A 21,704-nucleotide genomic window follows, 5' to 3' on the forward strand; every position below is an offset into this window, starting at 1 on the left:
AATAGAGCCTATTTTTTCAGATGTCACCATTGAGCTATTTTTGTATTTTTATAACATCAGTGTTGGCAAAGCATATTGATTTGATAACATCCCCCGGAGAATTTTTGTTTCTCAGTACGGGTCTGTTATTTAATGAGGAAAACGAGAAGATATTTTTGATTCTGAAAGTGGCTATTTTTTTCTTTTGTATTATTCATGAATCATTTTCTTTGATCTTTTATATACAGCACTTTATTTCACAGCTGTCCTTGCTGCTAGAAGTGCTGGAGAATTAAAATGGAAATAATTTGCGTTATAACATCGTGAGACTCTAGAATTACTCTAACAAGACACATAAGCATGTTTTCAAAAGCGATTTGTATTCAAGTTAATGGTGTTGCCTGTAGTTGATCAAAATGTTATGTTTCAAGGGCCAGCTCATTTGGAGATGAGATAAAAAGAGGTCCAAGAGCAAACTCCCTACCCAGGATAAGTGTCTTTTTTTTTTTTTCTTTCTTTCTCTGAAACTAATGGGGATCATCAAGTTTCGATGACTTGACCAACATCAAGATGGTTGCATTGAAATGGCGTGTGCATCAGTGAATGCGGGCAAAGTGTGCCAGACACCACAGGGCAAATACTTGAAAGGACAAAACTTGTCATTTGGATTTGAAATGTGGCTGCCAACCAATGCTGTTGACCTGAGCCTAAATATGGGTGGCATGCGCTGCCCCTGCACTTCTTGAATTAGCAACAGTTGCGTGGAACTCGCTTCGACTCCAATTGCCTTGGTTGAGTCCTTCCCTGTGGCGCGTGGGGATTGCGATGATGTCACGCTTTTAGCTTCAATTTGCACTGAGCCGGCGGGTCAGTGCTTTAAAGTAGTATGTGCAAGAAATGAGTCAAGAGTTTAGCCATCTTACAGTGTTGAGCTGTGGAACATGTTAAAAAAAAAAAAAAAATTCTACCACTTGATAAACTACTCTAAATGACAATATATTATATAATTTGCGAGTTATGTTGTTAGTAGTATACAGGTTGAAATTAAATGTTGAATTTACTTTTTGTCTTATGACACTCCACAACTTCATAGTTGCATCATCTGTCAGTTTGTTCTCGGGATCCAGTGCTACTATTTTAAACATTATGAAGGGACATGACTGATATCTTCTTTTATTTGTCTATTTTGTTACTTTTTGTTCTTGTTTTGCTGTCATTCTATGGCTACTTTGTCATAGTCTCTGTTGTTATTTCTGACAAAAACTGACCCACGTTTCACACTTGGCATTTTAGTATAGGTGGGTGTGCTTTTTGCAACATTTTGTGAAGTGATATTTTGGCATGTTGTGTGCTCAAGCAACGTTCATGCATGTGAACACATGATGTAAAGTTGTCTTTGTTCAGAGCCCAATTCACTCCATATATGGCACGATTGTGGTTAAACAATATTATACTAAGTAGCCTATACAGATTTTCTGGAACGTGTCGGTCAATAAGAAATGTATTGTACTCATTTATCTGCTAAAAGTCTTTTGGGATACTTTTCAGTCTATTTGTACTCATTGGTTTTAGTTTTATCTCTGTGTCTGTCGTGTGTGCAGGTAGAGCTGATTGTTGAATGTTTATTTGTTCCTTGGCGTGATAGATTGTAAAAAAAATAGTCTCCGAATACGAGTGAAAATAAGCATTTGAAGGCATCAAGCAAAGGTGAGTGTTTCTTTGTATTTCTAGATGTGATTATTGGAACTCCTGAGATTGTGGGGTGGGATGTGTTACCATGACAACCACTCCACTTCATTACTTACCGCTACTGCCTTAGCTAGTGATACAGAGCTAGCAGGGCAGCGTCGTCGTCCTCCTTCGTACTCACCCCGGCAGCCGAGGGAGGCATGGGCGACATTAAGCTCCTCCAGATGGGCCCCATCTTGACTCCTTCTTCTCTACATGCTAATAAGGCTAAAATGGATTGGGTGAAGTCAGGGGGTGCGTTTGAAGGGCTCCTCAGTGTGGATTCCTTCCCATCGGAATGGGGGCGGGGGGGATCAGATGATGAAGACAAGCAAGAGGATGCAGCTTGTTGCAAACAATATTTCCACGGCGGAACATCCTCCTCCCCAAGCAAAAGCAGACATAGCACCCCTGAGCGGTCAGGCCTCGGGGGTCGCTATGACAACCCGACAGGCGTCACCTGAGAGGAGTGCTTGGAGTGGACTCCTGCCCGGCGGCTTTGCGGCTCCTCTGTGTTTACTGGAAGTAATTTACTTTGTGCAAACTCTATGCAAAACAGCGAGTGGCCTCCCTTTTTTCTCTCGCTCTCTCTGCCCCTCTCTCCAAATATTTCACTTCCTGGGAAACACAACAATTTCCTGGTTTTCTTCAATGCACTTCCATCCAAGAAACTTGGAAGCTTTCTCCTTCAAATGAACAATTTATTGATGCACTTTTTTGGGGGGGCGGCCACGTCAACAGCTCGCTCTCCTTCTTCCCCCCCCGTGACATGGGCACGTACAAACGTTACACTGAAGTCATCACACGGAGCAGAGCTGTGGGAGGGTGAGACCACTCTGAATGCGGCGTTGTGGTGGTCGTCGTCGTGGAGTCCTCGTGCGTCATTACATTTCAGAGTAGTGATGATTCCACACATACAGTGGGTAGAGAAGGAAAAGTCTACACACCCCTGTTTAAATGCATGTGTAACGAGGGTGTGTATGTGTGTGCAAATTTTTTTTTTTAAAGATGAATTTTTGTCCTGTTTGCTACAAGACAAAACCTGGCATTTGAACACGGGTGTGTAGACTTTTGTAATTCACTGTACAAACCGGTTCAGTATGTAGGAGGCATCAGTGTCACGTTATGGATTTCTATCAATACTGACACGGCCCTACTTACTGAACTTAGTAATTGTTTTAAGGACCTTTTTGTTGTTTCAGTCTAAATGTTAACACAAAACACTTTTTTTTTTTAACCTCTACTCCCTTGCCCCTTGAATTATCACAGCCAGTTCTAATAAACAAAACATAAATGACAAACTAAAGCATGGAGTAAAAACAAGTTATTATTTGTTATTGTGAGAGCACACATAAGACCAATCACAGCTCTCACAAGAGCTTGTCTGCCTTTACCAAGACAATAAAAATAATGATAAGTGCTTGCTTTTGAAGTCACCCAGGTCAAGTTAAGCCAGGAATAGTAGAGCAGTTCCTGAACATCTCATGTACCAGGAGGATTAAAGAAGATAGACTGATGTTAACCTTTCACTGAATATAAATATTTGGAGGGCTCAGTATTCAAATCACAATATTTCTATATCGAGCTTTGGGAAAGAGACAGAAAAAAATGCTCCCCTTTTGGAACTATTTTTCATTTTCTTCAAATAGATACTCTGATTAACAATATTTGTATTTGGAATTTGCAACTTAAGATATTAGTATCTAGAAATACTAAAACAGACCCAAACATATTTTTACTTAAACATGTACAAACAGAAAGAAAATCTGTCAAGTATAGAGTAACTCCACTCCTTGTCTGTTATAAAACCGAGAACTCGTGTCATCATCTTGGTAAAAGCAGACTTCCATAAACAAGTGCTCAAAGGGCTTGTGGCCTCCTTGGCCTGGCTGTGGTCTAACATCGAGAGTGCACACAAAAGAATGTTTGTCAATCATTGAATATGAAAAAAGTTGACCCAAAAGCACCGGAAGGTCAAACATGTCACAACTCGCCCCAGTGTTGCCACCAGCCATCCTCTGTGTGTCATTACACAATTTGATAATGCTTGGATTAAAAAAAAATAAAAAAAAAAACGAAAGAGGGGGATGGCACTGGAGGGGAAAGCAACATGACATGAATGACTTGTATTATTTGAGCAAATTTCTGTCTTTCTGTGCATACTTTTACATTCAGCCATCCTTCATCGCTACACTAAAATGTCCCCTTTGCATGTGGAGCAGCAGACACAATAACATGTGCAGGTCAGGAACACTTAAACATGTGTCCGCTTAACACTTGGTTCATTGGGAATGGTTTACCTCGTTTTCTACTACATATGACACTTCTTATAGAGATGTTATTGTGTCCACTTCCTATATGGCTCCATTTGTTTTGCTTCTCCTCCTCAGAAACATAAAGTGTAATGATTGTTTTTAAAGTAATCCAAATGGTTGTCTAGGAATATGTAACTTCTGCAAATTTCCCCAAAACAAACGCCCCTTTTGTTTGCAACGGGGAAAGGACCCACCTGTGGTTTTAGTGGATAACATGGCAACATACAACATCCAAGAACCATACTAGTGTAGCCCAAAATGCAAAACACGGCATGCAAAGGTTACTGGTATACAGAACTTGTTGTTGTTTTTTTTTTTAAACACTTTTTGACTCATTAGCTGTTTGTTTTAAGATGCACCTCGCACCACAATCATGACCAGATAGTCCTCCTCACTTTTGGCCAGAGATTTGGCAGAGGAATCCAGAAACTGCTGGGAGAAATCACAGGGAGGGAAAGCATGGAGGACCCCCGTGGTGTCCTTATCACGGCTCCCGCCCACAGGCAGCCCAATGACGCCCGCCGCCTGCTTTTGGTTGAGGTAGGACACCAGGTTGCGGAGCGGCCGCTGGGTAGAGACAGCCGGGTCGGACGACGAATCCTCTGCAGCCCCTGGAACGGCCAGGAGTACGGCGTAGCCCCCGGGGCCGGCCGCCTTGATGCGCCGGGAGACCTCGTCGAGCTTGGGCTGGTCCAGGCGGAGGCGTTGGGTGATCTTGAGCTCGCAGACCTGCTTGCCAGTGGTCCCGTCGGCGAGCAGCTCGCTGGCGACGCTGTGGTCTCCCTGCAGCAGGTGCATGTTGGCCGGGAAGTTGCTGTTTTTCAGCAGAAGCATTCCCTGCCAGGCAAGAGTCAGCTTGGTGCCGTCCAATTTGGAGGCGCTTCTGGAGGATCCCTCGGAGCGTTCTCTCTTTGCCGGCCCTTTACTGCCGTCGCCGGATTTACGTTTACGCTCTCCAACCAATGAAATGGCACAGCTTGACAGACCCTTGTCAGACAGGCCTTTGAGTCTCCGCTCAGTTCCGCCTCGCTCCAGGCTGCCGTGGCGCTCTCTTGCGGGAGAGAGTCTGTCGGCCCGCGAGGGGCGCTCTGAATCGCTGAATCGTCCCCCGTCTCTGCTGCTGCCTCCTGGGCTGCCGTCCGGAGAGGGGCGTCGGCGCCTTAGTGTCCTGTCAGAGCTGTCGGGCGAGCGGTCGAGGTGGCGCCCGTCTTCCATTAGGCGCCGCTTGCGTGCAGGCTCTCGCCCGTGTAGTTCTCGCACATGCAGCTCTCGCCCCTGCAGCTCCCGCTCCAAAGACCAAGGCTCACGGGCCCTCCGCTCACGTTGCAAGTGCTCGAGGGGCTCAAAGGGGGCGGCCCGCACCCGCTCGCGGAGAGCCGAAGGATTAGGCCACTCGGCGCCAGAGAAGAGCTCCCTGTCTCTGAAATGAAGTGGCGGGGGAGTCCGTTCTCGAACCCTCAGAGGCTCTGGCGCACCACGGTGGACAAACGACTCGGCCACCATGTCAAAGGGTGCGATCGGGAGAGGTTGCAAGAACTGCTGCTGGTAACGATGCTCCGTGTCAGCGAAGTCCACTCGGAGTCTCCTCTCGGGGCCCCCAAGAGGGAAGCCCCGCATGTGCGTGCAGGCCGCCTGCGCCGCGTCCAGACTTTCGTACTGAATATAGGCCCAGGTGTCCCCCTTTCTGTAGTCTATAGTCCTGATGGTGCCAAAGCGATCAAATTCTCTGGCGAGAGCGGCCAAGGGCACCCAGTGTCCAAGGCCCCCCACCCACAGACGTGTGGTGGGTGTGGCTTTTCCATAGCCTATCTTGATGGGGTTGCACCCCACTATTTTGCCAGACATGCTGAGCTTAGCACGGTGAGCCATGTCCAGGTTCTCAAATTTCAAAAAGCCATACGTGCTGGTCTGGTCCCGCATGGGCCTCTTAATGTCCACCTCAGTGATGACGCCAAACCTGTCAAAAGCTCTTCTCAAGTCAGCTTCGGTAATCTCAGTGTCCAGATTGCCCAGAAACAAGGTACGATTGGCTCTTTGGTCATCCTCTGGCGATATAAAATCCTCCTCGCGGAAGGCGGCCCGCTCGGCGATGAAAGCCGGCCGGGCCCGGGCCTCGAACAGGGCAAACTCCCGGTCCCGCTCCAACTCGCGGGGAAGGGGTGGCGGCGGTGGCGGGGCCAGCCGACCCAAGGCCAGCTGCTGCAGACGATAGTCTCTGTATCCCAGGCCTGTGGGCGACAGGGGCCTCTGCAAGTGTCTGTGGCTCGGCACAGCGCCATAGAGGTCTCTCTCGATCGGCGAGCGGCTCCTCCTGCGGTTAATGTACACCGCCTCGATTTTCAGCGGCCTGTCGTAAAGCACCAGCCTGCCCCTGGCGTGCTTGGCCGCCCGGGCGTCCTCCGGCTTCCGAAAGTTGACGAAAGCGATCCGCTCGTCGTTGCTGCGGCTCAGCTTGACGCTCACGTCACCGAATTTTTTGAACTCGTGAAAAAGCCCGTCCTCGACGTCCTCGTCGCTTAGCTGGCTGCCCAGGTCGCTGATTTTCAGGGTTTTGTACTCACCCTCGGCGCTGAGAGCAGGCAGCCGCTGGTCCCCGCGCGACGTGCTCCTCGCCGCGGCCAAATCCAACGAGAGGCTCAGGCTGCCGTGGTTCTTACTCACGGAGCCGATGACGCTGGGTGGACAGCTGTGGTTGTTACCGAGCCGACCGTGGCCGTCAAAGTCCCGGTCCCGTTTATCGCCGAGCAGGCTCCTTCTCGTCGAGCCGCCGTCACTTTTGGCCGAGCTGTTGCCATTATTATTACTACCGCTGGACAGGGACAGCGCGCCCATTTTCTTGCTGCTCGGGTGGCATCCTCCCCGATCGCGAATGTCGTCCAAGGCCCGGGAGCGTTTTTTCAGCGGCGACCGCTCTTTACCTTTCATTTCGGTCCGCACGCGGTCGACCCTGTGGCGCCTGGGGCTTTTGGTGGCGACAATTCTGCGTGCAACCGCAGAATTTTGGCGAAACAAATTGGTGTTGTTCACTGACCCTGCGGCAAAACAACAACGGTCGCCATTTTGTCGAGTTGATTCCTGTCCCGCCCCCTGACACGCCATTGGTTAGAAAGGTGGGCGGAAGACGTGAACGCGCACGTCAATCCCCCAAAAAGTTGCCTGTCTAATCTAACTAGAAAAGGTGTTATTTCTGCAGAAATTGCGTGTGAATGCCGAAATGCGAAAGATTGTACGCAAGTGGAATGAAAATTGAAAATAAATTGACTGACTCGGAAAAAAAAGAGTATAGGAACACATCATTTATTATGTGCAAATGTATTGGATTATGCCCTACGATTGGCTGGCAACGAGTTCTGGGTGTACCCAGGCCTACCGCCCAAAGACTGCTGGGATAGCCCCCAGTCCGCCCGCACCTCTCGTGGTGATATAAATGAATGAATGGATGGATGGATGGATGGATGGATGGATGGATGGATGGATGGATGGATGGATGGATGGATGGATGGATGGATGGATGGACGGATGGATGAGTGAATGAATGAATGGTGTTAGATGGAAAAAGAAGTTGAACTGAAATATGCTACTTAAACGTGATGAAACTCGGAGCATCTTCTATGGCCATAATAAATAATGCACGGTTGTAGGGGGATTCAAACCATTAACCCTTATCACGTGAGCTCTTGCCAAGATAAAAAAAAAGTGAGCGGAATAACAATAACATATCTGTAAATGCTTTCATAAATAAATGGTTAGGGTTGCATTTGGTCATTACTTTATTCGCCTTTTAAGTGGCGCGTATATTAAACGCTTATCTGAAAAGAATTAGTCCATAAGTCTAACTGTACTATTTATACAGCCCTGCAGTGTTGCTTACCACATGATGGCAGTGTCATCAGTCAGTCGTGCTCTCCATTCTCTGGTATTGCATTTTTAAACAGTGGGTCTGGTCGACTGTAAATGCCATAAACGTTGCGGCATTTTCACCATAGAAACAGAACATGACAACGCTGCAGAGAATTGAATGTATCCAATTTAGTGGGTGGCAATTTAAAAAGGCCATAGGCGCCTTGACCACAAATGCAATATCAGTCAGAAAACCATGTATAGATGAGTGGGGGTGCATAGAATATATGATCATAAAGAATTTTTTTGAACTGACTCCCTCTTTAAATGCAAACGATACACGATGTACAATATAGTTCCAAAGTCACTCAGTAGCATCTCCTGAAAAATCACAAGCTAATTGATATGGTATGGTATGCCTCATGGTTTTATTTAAAATTGCATACTATCTATTGCAGCACTGCCAAAAGAACAAAGAAATTAACATTTATAGACCATTTTTTTCAATCATGCAAAATTTAAAAACATGACACAACATTACATATGTTGCCAATGAGTAACTTAGCATAAGTGGAAATTATTCTTATAATTTATTATTATTTAAGGACACCTGTCAAGTTGTATTGTCTGAGAATTCCATGGAAAAATAAATCTGACTCTGGCCACCATTTGCTGTTTCTTCAGCTTTTCTTCAAATGGACATCTTCTCAATCCCTTATCCCCACTGACAAGTCTTCTTATCTCCTCCACTCAATCTGGGACTTAATCAGAAGGGGCTGAGGGACCGTGGGGGATAACTGCATTTAAGCGCACTGGCTGCAATTTGAAGCGGTGTGTATGTGGAAGACAGACGTGTGGTCAGAGGAGGCAAGGGAGGCTTCGCTTCCCCTGCCATCATGAAAAGGAGAAAACCAAATTCCAAATCGCAGAATTTTTATAGTCATTTTAAAACCGAAGATGATTCGCTCGGAGTAGCCAACTTTCTGCCTAGCCTCCTCTGAGGATTGTGTAATCACACGGCTGCTTATGTTGACAGGCTATGCAGTTATACAGAACTGCTCTCTGTCTTTATGTCGCTGTTTAAGTGTTCAAACACTATGGCTATATTAACAAATTTCCATAGTTAAGATTGAATATCTTGTGTTTTTTCTCATCTGTCTGTAACGTCGCGTTTCTTAAGATGAACAAAACGGCTTTGAAAAGAGACTTTACGGAGGCTACGAAAACAGGTTCTCCAGCCTTATGGCAGGGGGCGCTAGTGTTCCTGTGATGCTTCATGCGCCTACCTGTAGAATAAGAGATCTCCAATTCACACTGACAGTGCGCAGCTGAGGAGCAGTCGTCCATTAATTTGCTTTACATTCGGGATTTTCTCCCCCGTTTTTTCATTTCGTTTTACAATGGAGGATTACATATCCAGACGATTTTCAACTATGGATTTTCGGTCGAAGCAGGAGGTCATCAGTAAAGGAAGAGTAACTCCGGAGTTAAAAGGTTTGATTCGGACAGCGGGACTTCGGAAGGGAGTGGTACGCACAATCGAAGTTTTTGATTCCATGTGCTTTATTGAGTGATTTTATATGTGAATACTGCTGACATGAGATTTTAATTAAAATAGTTCAAGTTAGATAATGAATAAGCCACATTAGAGCAGCGTTCCCCAACATTTTTGTGACACAGTTTGTTGCCGGGCAAATTTTACCGGGGGGGGGCGTCAGTGCCTCCCCAGTCATGAACCGCACGTCACTTGTATTCTTATATTGTGAATGTACAATTATTACAATGATATTCGAAATAAGGGATGACCGGTTTGAATTTAATTTTGGTTAGCCCTAATCTTAAAAAAAAAAAAAAAGAGAAGCAGAATTATATCCCCCCAAAAACTACCTAAAAAAATCTAAATAAACCAGCAAACCTAAATCCAATAAAGGGCCGCTTGAAAGTATATCCAAATTACCTGGACTAACTGCCAGAGAATGAAAGGTAGGACACAAGACACCCACCAGAGGGAGCCACCAGGAACCTGAATGAATGTGAACCGTGAGTGGAGGAACTTTCTGAAATAGTGACCCTCTGGCAATAACAACAAAAACAGGTTTGCCTTCCCTGGGGCCTTGCGGTGTATGAAGCACAGGGAAGTGGAAGGAATTAAATCCAGCATCTCCTTAGGTCGTGCATTGTAGTGGGACAAAGGAGATTGCTCAAAAAGAAAGGATACTTTTGTAGGTTGGTTCTCAATCTGATCAGGGTGGATTGATCCTGAGCTCTTCTGCATTGAGTGGCTTGACCTGGATACCTAGCGGTGTTAACGAAGGGTCAAGGTGACTCAGGATGTAAGTGCTCAGGAGCTCCAGTGCTCTTGGACCCTGATCGGAAGAGAAAGGCAGCGGTTCACCGCGGCTGGTTCTCACTCTGATCGGGGTGGATTGATCCCCAGCTCTTCTGCCCTGAGTGGCTTGACCTGGATACCTAGCGGTGTTAACGAAGGGTCAATGCGATTCAGGGGGTAAGTATGCGGCCCCCCTGGGTTCCGACTCTAGGAACAAAGCACGCAGGGTGTGGTGGTCCGGAGCGGAAGGACCTTAATCGAGGCTCAGTCTTCTATGAGGGTTAGCCTCGCTCACGCAACAGCACATTGCACCACATACGTTAATATTGGACTCTAAATGGCGAATTGGAAGAGTCTCAAAATTCTTACCCCTAATATTCACATCCCCTAGTCCAGCTTAGGTGACTAGGCCGAGGATGCACCGGGACCTAGGCGATGTAGAGTAGCTTTTCTTTTTCAGCCATTCCCTCAACAATTACTGCAATACAGGTGAGTTCCCTTTAGGTACTTGGTTGGCAGGTTGGACTTCCCTGGAGCCTCACGATGTACTAAGCACAGCAAAGTTGGAGGAGTGGATACAGCATCTCCTTAGGTCGTGCATTGACATGGGACAAAGAAGATTGCTCAAGAAGAAAGAAGCTTTTGTTTTTGTAGGTACAACCGGGAGGAGAGCACTGGGGAGGCACTGCTTAGTCAGGGCTGGCTCCAGTGCTCTTGGACCCTGATCGGAGGAGAAAGGCAGCGGTTCACCGCGGCTGGTTCTCACTCTGATCGGGGTGGATTGATCCCCAGCTCTTCTGCCCTGAGTGGCTTGACCTGGATACCTAGCGGTGTTAACGAAGGGTCAATGCGACTCAGGGGGTACGTATGCGGCCCCCCTGGGTTCCGACTCTAGGAACAAAGCACGCAGGGTGTGGTGGTCCGGAGCGGAAGGACCTTAATCGAGGCTCAGTCTTCTATGAGGGTTAGCCTCGCTCACGCAACAGCACATTGCACCACATACGTTAATATTGGACTCTAAATGGCGAATTGGAAGAGTCTCGAAATTCTTACCCCTAATATTCACATCCCCTAGTCCAGCTTAGGTGACTAGGCCGAGGATGCACCGGGACCTAGGCGATGTAGAGTAGCTTTTCTTTTTCAGCTATTCCCTCAACAATTACTGCAATACAGGTGAGTTCCCTTTAGGTACTTGGTTGGCAGGTTGGACTTCCCTGGAGCCTCACGATGTACTAAGCACAGCAAAGTTGAAGGAGTGGATACAGCATCTCCTTAGGTCGTGCATTGACATGGGACAAAGAAGATTGCTCAAGAAGAAAGAAGCTTTTTTTTTGTAGGTACAACCGGGAGGAGAGCACTGGGGAGGCACTGCTTAGTCAGGGCTGGCTCCAGTGCTCTTGGACCCTGATCGGAGGAGAAAGGCAGCGGTTCACCGCGGCTGGTTCTCACTCTGATCGGGGTGGATTGATCCCCAGCTCTTCTGCCCTGAGTGGCTTGACCTGGATACCTAGCGGTGTTAACGAAGGGTCAATGCGACTCAGGGGGTACGTATGCGGCCCCCCTGGGTTCCGACTCTAGGAACAAAGCACGCAGGGTGTGGTGGTCCGGAGCGGAAGGACCTTAATCGAGGCTCAGTCTTCTATGAGGGTTAGCCTCGCTCACGCAACAGCACATTGCACCACATACGTTAATATTGGACTCTAAATGGCGAATTGGAAGAGTCTCGAAATTCTTACCCCTAATATTCACATCCCCTAGTCCAGCTTAGGTGACTAGGCCGAGGATGCACCGGGACCTAGGCGATGTAGAGTAGCTTTTCTTTTTCAGCCATTCCCTCAACAATTACTGCAATACAGGTGAGTTCCCTTTAGGTACTTGGTTGGCAGGTTGGACTTCCCTGGAGCCTCACGATGTACTAAGCACAGCAAAGTTGGAGGAGTGGATACAGCATCTCCTTAGGTCGTGCATTGACATGGGACAAAGAAGATTGCTCAAGAAGAAAGAAGCTTTTTTTTGTAGGTACAACCGGGAGGAGAGCACTGGGGAGGCACTGCTTAGTCAGGGCTGGCTCCAGTGCTCTTGGACCCTGATCGGAGGAGAAAGGCAGCGGTTCACCGCGGCTGGTTCTCACTCTGATCGGGGTGGATTGATCCCCAGCTCTTCTGCCCTGAGTGGCTTGACCTGGATACCTAGCGGTGTTAACGAAGGGTCAAGGCGACTCGGGGGGTAAGTATGCGGCCCCCCTGGGTTCCGACTCTAGGAACAAAGCACGCAGGGTGTGGTGGTCCGGAGCGGAAGGACCTTAATCGAGGCTCAGTCTTCTATGAGGGTTAGCCTCGCTCACGCGACAGCACATTGCACCACATACGTTAATATTGGACTCTAAATGGCGAATTGGAAGAGTCTCAAAATTCTTACCCCTAATATTCACATCCCCTAGTCCAGCTTAGGTGACTAGGCCGAGGATGCACCGGGACCTAGGCGATGTAGAGTAGCTTTTCTTTTTCAGCCATTCCCTCAACAATTACTGCAATACAGGTGAGTTCCCTTTAGGTACTTGGTTGGCAGGTTGGACTTCCCTGGAGCCTCACGATGTACTAAGCACAGCAAAGTTGGAGGAGTGGATACAGCATCTCCTTAGGTCGTGCATTGACATGGGACAAAGAAGATTGCTCAAGAAGAAAGAAGCTTTTTTTTTTGTAGGTACAACCGGGAGGAGAGCACTGGGGAGGCACTGCTTAGTCAGGGCTGGCTCCAGTGCTCTTGGACCCTGATCGGAGGAGAAAGGCAGCGGTTCACCGCGGCTGGTTCTCACTCTGATCGGGGTGGATTGATCCCCAGCTCTTCTGCCCTGAGTGGCTTGACCTGGATACCTAGCGGTGTTAACGAAGGGTCAAGGCGACTCGGGGGGTAAGTATGCGGCAGGGATGTGCCGTCAGAGGAGGCAAGGGAGGCTCCGCCTTCCCTGCTGTTATGAAAAGGGGAAAACAAATTCAGTTGTTTTTATTATAAAGTAATTTTCCTTTTAATTTCAATAATTTTGTGTCATTTATAGTTTTTTTTAAAAATGAAGACAATTTGCTCGGAGGAGCCTCCTCTGAGGATTGCGTAATCATACGGCTGCCTATGTTGACAGGCTATGCAGTTAGACTGAACTGCTCTCTGTCTTTATGTCCCAGTTTAAGTGTTCAAACACTGTGGCTATATTAATTAATTTCTGTAGTTAAGCTGGTGTATACAATATCTTGTGTTTTTTGTCATCCGTCTGTAACGTGTTTCTTTAGACGAACAAAACGGCTTTGAAAAGAGATCTTACGGAGGCTACGAAAAAAGGTTTTCCAACCTTATGGCAGGGGGTGCCTGTTATCCCAGGATGCATCATGCGCCTACCTGTAGAAGAAGAGATCTCCAGTTCAAATTTACAGTGAACAACTAAGGAGAAGTCGTCCATTTGTTTCGTTTTACATTCGTTTTTTTTTTTCTTCCGTTTTTACATTTCGTTTTACAATGGAGGATTACATATCCAAACGATTTTCAACGATGGATTTTCAGTCGAAGCAGGAGGTCATCAGTAAAGGAAGACCAACTCCGGAGTTAAAAGGTTTGATTCGGACAACGGGACTTCAGAACGGAGTGGTACGCACGATCAAAATCAAGTTTTTGATTTCATGTGCTTTATTGAGTCTTTTTATGTGTGAAGACTGCTGATATGAGATTTTAATTAAAATAGTTCAAATTAAATAATGAATAAGCCACACTAGAGCAACTGTACTGGACATGTAGAAAAAAAAAAAAAGCTTTTGTTATTTTTGTTCCATCAGTTCAATACAAGACAGCTGATGTACACAGACCAAGCTTTTATTTTAGGTCATGCTAAAATACACCTCAGACATCAAACAACAAACACAACAATCATAATTAAAAGTTTCGCTACAGTGTCCTTTGGTCTCAATGTGATATCGGCAAAGAATTAGAAGAATGTATTATTTCATCCTTTTTTTTTGGTTTAAGCCCAGCCCATGCTATGGTTTTGGCTTCATAACTTTTCAATTGAGATGTCTCCAAGCTGTCTAAGTGAAACGTAAAGAGGGGTGTGTCCTCCATTGAAGTGGAGGTAGCCTATTTGTAGTGCACAAATTGACCTCCTTTCATTTTTTTCCCTTTGAACCTGACTGACATCGATTCGCTGAAAACGTCCATTAGCGTGTCTTTGTGTAAAACATGCGGTGCCACTTGTGCATGGTATGCAAGCTTTCTGTGGCGGTACACAAAGAATCACTCTGTCTCACAGAATGTAATTCAAAAGCTAATCAGAGAGTAGGCAGGACTTCTGATGATTTTTTTCAGACACGCGTGGGTGGGGGGGGAAGTTGTCAGGCAAGTATGGTTGTCATGTCGGCCACGAGAGAATGCCGCCGGGCTCTTTGGTTTTCATTCTCAACGCCATCAGGCCCGTCGGTTTGTAGTCGCTCTCCGGAGCCTCCACGCCGGGGAAGCTGTGGAGGGAGTACAGTCCGTTGATGGCCGGATGGTGTGACGGGTGGTGGTGGAGGTGATGGTGGTGGGTGTGGCTGGGGGACGAGGAGATACCCATTAAGCCCTGCAGGTTGCTGTGAGGGTGAGTGTAAGCACTCATGCAGGAGGAGGGTAAGGATTCGGGTCCGAGGACACAGCTGCTCGCCGATGCGCCGCCGACAACTCCTGAAGCACCTGGCCATAGATTGCCCTGCATCTGGGTATCGCACACACAATTACATGCAATTCTCATCTCTTTTTGTCTTTTTGAAATATTTGAAGTGCAACGGCATCTTAAGATAGCAGCCAATTCGGCAAATATTTTTTGCTTTGACTTGCGAGCGCAAACTTAAGGTAGGAGTGCTTTATAGATGCAGCCAACTCAACTCACTTCAGAGTAAGCAGCATGAATAAAAAGTCCCATAGAGTGGAGCTATATCAAAATTTTAGTTTAAACTTTCGCTACAGTTTGACATTGTGGGTGTTTGAATAGATGTGCGTGTGTATTGCATAAAATGTCATTATGGCATTGGCAGCATTATTGTAAAATGATTGTACAATTCAACAAACATTAAACAGAAGATTCGAGCCGTACCTGGTAGGCGTCGTGGCGGGGGAGGAGGGAAATATCGTAGCTAGTGGTAAAGTGGTTGCGGACTTCCTGGATTTTCCCGTAGCGTTCCCGCTTCCTCCACTTGGCTCTACGGTTTTGAAACCAAACCTAGATGAACAATCAGTATGATGCATATTAGCACACATCTAGTACACAGGACAGCTGCAATACAAGTCTTGAATGTATACAACACATATGCAAGTGATCCATTTTACTACTCCACTTGTACCAGTTACCAGCCGTGACCAAACCCAACAGAGATCTAAAATCAAATTTAAGCCAAATGGGGGACTGTGTGAAAAGAACAGACCAAACAATGTTCCATTACTTTGTGCATGTCAATGTTGCATGTGGTTTGCCTATTTCCTGTGTGCTTGGGATGGCCAATTACCATTTTGAAGCAATTATTCAATTATTGCATTTATCAGGATGATTTTCTTTTTAGAGTGGTTCAAAGCGTGTCTCTGCTGACTTGCAGTTCTGACACAAACAATACGGCTACGAACAGAAGGGAGCAAGCTGACAAAATCTCAATCGGCGCTGACAAATCAGCAACTTTTCCCACCACGATAACTAATTTCAAAAATGTGACCATTCATTCCTGCTAAGAACCATCAACATGAATTCCACATTCCACATGTCCCACATGTTCTCTGCACGCCAAGAAAGAATCCCTGTGGAGGCAAATCACCACCAAAGACAAGATGGGCATTTATATGTTGCAAAGGAGTCCTTTATCCATGTTGGAAAATTTGGACCTGGGGTGGGTACTGGCTCCCTTGGCAAAGAGAAGATGGTGAGAAAGCTGGAGAGAAGCTTGCGGACAACAAACATTAATCGGGCCCAGCCAGCCAATTTAAGATTGTTGCCAATGGAAAATGGTCATTTCTTAAGGATTGTGTTTGCACACGTTCTGCCTAAAAATACTTCTTGAAAAAAAATGCTTATCCAGACATTTTCTGTAACAAATAAAGTTGAATTCTGGAAAAAAAAAATCATTGCATCAAATCTGAGAAAAAAAAAAAAAAAGGCCCAGGCTTTGTTGGCTATAGAAAACAGATTAGTTTAGTTCCCCTCCAAAAAAAGCACACACCTGTACTCGGGCCTCTGTGAGCTCAGTCCTCAGAGCCAGCTGTTCTCGAGCGTAAACGTCCGGGTAGTGCGTCTTCTGGAAGACCTTCTCTAGTTCCTCCAGCTGGAATGTGCTGAATGTGGTGCGATTGCGCCGCTTCTTGTTCTTTCCCGACAGGTCAATGGAGTCGGCGATGGAGTTGCCGCACGGCGAGCCGTCACCCGCCTCCTTAGGTTTGCCGAAGCAGTCGACGCCCATGCTGGAGTATCCCAGGCATTTAAGGGCGCCTTTCTCGTGGTCTGAGGTGTGCAAGAAAAAAAATGACCAATGGCAACAGGTGCACTATCCATAGGTTATTGTAACATCGGTCAACTCGGGAAACAGCAATGAATTTTTCTGCCCGGCGCTTTGGTAAATATCACCGGCATAAATAAATGAACAATTGTAATTGATAAATAATAGTTTTCACACAGATGTCAACAAACTGGATAATTTCGTACATCAATGCACAGACACATCCATTCATTTTCACTGTAACTTGTTTCACAATACTAGAAATAAAATGAAAACCAATTATTGCATATGAAATAGGGCTTTCACCCCTCACTCAAAAAAGTGGGTCAGCAACAACATATAACTTGACGATTTCAGGGCTGCCAAATATTACCCCGCAGTGTTCAACTGGCCCCCGGGCTGCGAGTTTGAGATGCCGATCAACAGTATATCGCAATCCCTGCACCGCACGGGTATGATCACGGCCCGTCGATGAATCATGGGCGTCTAAATTAAAAATTAGCTGTACACACCACAGTATCGTCGGACGGGGCAATGTACGTTATCATGGCCTTTCCAGGCTGGCTTTTTTAAAGGTCATATTTGGCAATCTCATCCTGCGATATGGCAATTTTGTCAGTTTTGTGTTGTATTATTTCCTGATGACCCACGACATGAAACTGTTGTCCAAATGAATTTCCTAGAGCTGCAAAACAAAACCCCTCGCATTTAACTGCAGGCGGTCCTCGACTCAAGCTCTTAATTCAATTTGGTGGCAGCCTTCATTTCCAACCTCGTGTTGCGCTTCACAACAAAAAAAATCCGCTTTCTGTTGGGTAACTTGGAGCTATGTGTTTTCCCTGAATCATTTAGCGAGGTAAGAGTAAGAACAATAATTGGATAAATCTTTACTAAACTTCTAAGATCATCATGAAATGTGCATTTTTTTTTTTGACAATTGAATTGATTTATTTGGAAGCTGACCAAGTTTTTTTTTCTTGACAAAGTATATCCCCCCCCCCTACTCCTTTCACTGCATCATTTATCATTGGACAGTTATGTCAAATAGAGGTAAAGTACAAAAGAACTATGGTGAAAAAGGTCCGTTTTGGCTGCTGCATTAAACTTGAGATGCTTCTGAAAAGAAATAGATTTACACTTTTCTTTACGAAGCAGCCAAGTGACAGCGACATACATGTACTAGTAAAACATTACCCCTGAAGGATCGATGGTAATTCAAATTTAAACTTTTTGTCACATCTATTTTTCTGCTTAATTATTATCTTACGCTGCTTTTGGGAAAACGATTTCAAAAAATAATTGAGAATATAAAAGAACGTTTTTATTTCGGGTAAAGATAATAAACTTAACGGTAACCAAAACAGAGAGTTGTTCACATCGTAAGGTCTTGAAAGTAGCAGCGTCAATTATACGTCTGAATGTATAAATGGACAAATAGACAATGTCTTATTTTAAAACATTGTGATGGTGGAGACAGTTATTTTAACTTAATGTGGGGTGGGGGGGATTCATGACCTTTCTTCTGGGAATTGAATGACACCGTTGTATATTATTGCGACCTTATCAGTACAAACAGCAACAGCAAGAGTATCATTTCCCCAGTACACACAAACACACACATCAAATGTTATGAAATGATAGCTGCATTTTCATGAACCTAGAAACTTTTTCGTATTGGGGATAGGTGTGGGCCAAAATACTTTGTATCATTGTGATTCAGTATCAATGCACCACCATCGAATATGGTTATTCATGACTGATTTTGAGAAATAAACAATACTATCATGAGAGAAATTTTTATATTTTTAAAGAGAATATTTATCTTTTTTTTTTGTTTCTTTTTAATGGGTTTGAGAAGGGATTGTTTATTTTTAAAATTTACATTTTAGGACTGTATAGCATTCAGGGGGAAAGTATCAAGTCTTAATATGATGTGTATAAATAGAAATTAATTTGGGGGAAATGATGGGCAATAGTTTAAAATGCCCTCTCAAAAGATTCAACTTGACATTTAATGAGTAAACAAAGGCGAATGAAATTGCAAAATTTCCGAACTGTAAATCAAAAAATTAATTTGCATATTTTATTTTGCTGCACAATTTTCCTCTTAAAATATATTTGTATTGTTTCTTTTCACGATACATGAGATGAAATGTGTGTTTTTGTCAATTACGGATTAAAGGGGATAAAAAATGCATGAACAAATCGTTTCTAATTTCCGACACGTGCCCTCTTCCTGAGCATATTTGCTCAGTGGACTATAGAGGTGAAATCATTTTGGCATTCTTTAAGTTGTTTAACAAATGTGTGTGTCCTGTTCAACTTCAAATTGAGAAATGTCTGTTCTCCTATCCAACCTTAGTTTGTGTCCAATGGAGACACAATCAAAATGTCTCATTTTGTCCTGTTACCATTTTAGATGACTTAATTGCGTTGACTTTTTTAAAAGTTGTCCAGTTCATTCTCAGTTTGTGCGCAACTGAAACATACAAGAAAAATGTCCATCTTGTGGCCTTATTGAATTGCTTTCTCTTTTATGCATGCAAGTTTGTCATCAGTGTGTGGCTGATGGGGAAAGACACAGAAGGGTGTCATTTAGTGTTATTTTGTTGTTGTTGTCAACTTTTGTAATATTTATTGATTTTCCAGCATGCAAGTTGTCCCGTTCCTAATGTATAAACTGCTTTTGTTTTTTTCTTTATAATTTATTATTATAATTTTGAACTAGACTATTGCTTCAGAATTGCAAAGTTGTGTATGAAATTCCTGCAGTTTTTTTGGCCAGGTCACTTTTTTTTTTTTAAAGTCATACATTTTAATGATATTTTACCTGGTTAAAAAAACAGATCAAAGTTATAACGCTAAAACTGGAGGGGAAAACGAATATGACAGAATAATGCCACCTTACTTTGGTCGTAGAAAGGGGCCTTGCCGCTTATAAGTCCGGGCTTGTGCTCCTGGTTCGAACCCTCCAAAAACTTGTTACGTTTCTCCGGCGGCGAGGCGGGGGGATTCGACGAGAAGTTCCCAAAGTTGCGGTGCAGTGCGGCGGTTGCGGCGTACGCGTCCCCCACGCCGCGCATCGCAGAACCGAGGCTGTGCGCAGCTCCGACTTGGCGCAGCTCGGCGCACGCCAGGAAGGAGCCCGGCGACGGGGAGTTGCTAGCGCTCGGCGCCGTCGAAGTTGGCGGTGTGCGCCTGAAAGACAAACAAGGCTCTGTCTCCATCTTGCATCCAACAACTGCTCGCTCGTATGCAGGGCGAGGACGCCACAGCGAGTTCGTCCTCTGTTTTTTTTTTTTTTTTCTTCCACCAAAACTTTCAGTGAGTGAGTGAGTAAGTGGGTGGGATTTAACTGATCACACACTAAAAGCCGTAAAACTGTGTGTGTGTGTGTGCGTGTGTGTGTGCGCGCGCGCGAGTGTGTGAGTGTATGATGCAATTCACCAAATATTCAATCACGCGTGCGTTCTGTCCCTCCAATTTAGCATTTAATTCCCACTTCAAATGACGTTATGCACGGGCACGTTGTCTCCAAAATGAGATGACTGAACATGTTTGACCGCAAGGGCGTCTGTTAAAACACAGGTCCAGTAACCGGTAAAAAAAAAAAAAAAAAAAAAAAAAACACAGCATCTAATTCACAAAGCACGCATCTCGTTACGCCGGTGGTATTTGCGCGTATTTTAATGAAGTAGTTGCCGGAGAAGTTGCGCACCTCTATGCAAATGAGCCTCATTGACAGACAACGTCTAATTTACTAAGACCGGCGCTAATAGGCACAAATTTTGAGGGCGCAAATAAAGTTGCTACATTTACAAGACATCCTTCCATTCATCTGTCCATCAATCATCCGATCCGCTTCTGCGCGCGAGTGCATGTATGTCGTCCCACCCTACTTCTGTCGGACCTGATCATTTTGTGCCAAAAAAAAAACGGATTTTGGCCCATAACAAAACCGTACAATATCACATTAATTTATTAAATGAACAATGAGTATTGGAATGAGAAATACATTACAATAAAATCAGCAAGGGGTAGCTCACAATGACAAGTTGAGTAGGTAGTTTTAAAGAAGTGCGTTTTGAGTTGTGATTTGAATTGAGTGAAAGAGTCTCTTCCGTGGTGCAAAGTCTGAATTGATACTTTGCCACGTGTGCAATCGGGGTGAATAAACAGGCGCAAACGGCACTCGGCTGTCAATATTTATGGGCGTCTTTGCGTTGGTATATCAGCGCAGAATTCTTTGTGAATCGGATGAGAGGCAATCAAACTGCGAGTGGAAATGAAGAGCAATTAAACAGCGGCTGCACTTATACAAAGAAAAAAAAATCACATCCCAAATTCCCAAATTTCCGTGATGAAATTCCAAACCACTATTCCACATTCTGCATGTCAACAATCCCAAATCAATGCAGACATTTTACACACTGACCTCCCTCCTCTTCCCACAATTTTCAATCCTTCATACATTACAACATGCCCAGGGAACACACATTTTAATCACATTTACAAAACCACATTTCCACAATAAAATACTCAAATTCAGAAATATTCAAAATATTTACCTTCTCCTATTATTATTATTATTATCACCTACATCAGATCGGCATGCTTGAGGAGCCACATACTTTCCCCCACACCGTTGAGATAAAACTTTCCTGAAAACAAATTCATACTTTACAACAAAATTCTGAAAATGTGCTTCAAAATAAAACCTTTGGACATTTAATTAAGACGATGAGTGGTTAAACACTCCAACTTAAATAACCAGTTTAAATTATGTTGAATAATAGTAAGAATAAAAACAGTAAAAATAATTATAAATCACATGAGTTTTAATTACCTAAAGAAATGACATTTTGAAAAGATGATCAGCAAAACAAAACAAACAAAAGAAACATTTTACAACTGTTTATATTTTCCTTAAACTATTCCTGCTACTGATTGATGTTTTTTGGTCCCAAAACTCGTGTTCACATTCAAAACTTTCATCAAATGTTTAAAAAGGCACGTTTT

At 44.7% G+C, this 21,704-nt stretch overlaps 2 protein-coding genes across 2 annotated transcripts; both read right to left on the reverse strand.

The window, feature by feature from the left end:
- Positions 1 to 2,387: 2,387 nt before the first annotated feature.
- rbm15 (RNA binding motif protein 15) lies at positions 2,388 to 7,146 on the reverse strand. Its single transcript, XM_085917475.1, has one exon. It carries the CDS (start codon positions 7,119 to 7,121, stop codon positions 4,371 to 4,373), a length of 2,751 nt encoding a protein of 916 aa, XP_085773601.1. The 5' UTR covers positions 7,122 to 7,146; the 3' UTR covers positions 2,388 to 4,370.
- A 7,329-nt stretch (positions 7,147 to 14,475) lies between these two features.
- alx3 (ALX homeobox 3) lies at positions 14,476 to 19,965 on the reverse strand. Its single transcript, XM_085919634.1, has 4 exons — positions 19,594 to 19,965; positions 16,413 to 16,690; positions 15,302 to 15,427; positions 14,476 to 14,923 (listed from the first exon to the last, which is right to left on the reverse strand). Exons 1-4 carry the CDS (start codon positions 19,910 to 19,912, stop codon positions 14,582 to 14,584), a joined length of 1,065 nt encoding a protein of 354 aa, XP_085775760.1. The 5' UTR covers positions 19,913 to 19,965; the 3' UTR covers positions 14,476 to 14,581.
- Between the last annotated feature and the right edge of the window lie 1,739 nt (positions 19,966 to 21,704).

Source organism: Syngnathus leptorhynchus, chromosome 1 (genome assembly GCF_054491065.1).
Source record: "Syngnathus leptorhynchus isolate UIUO chromosome 1, UIUO_Slep, whole genome shotgun sequence".
Taxonomy (NCBI): domain Eukaryota; kingdom Metazoa; phylum Chordata; class Actinopteri; order Syngnathiformes; family Syngnathidae; genus Syngnathus; species Syngnathus leptorhynchus.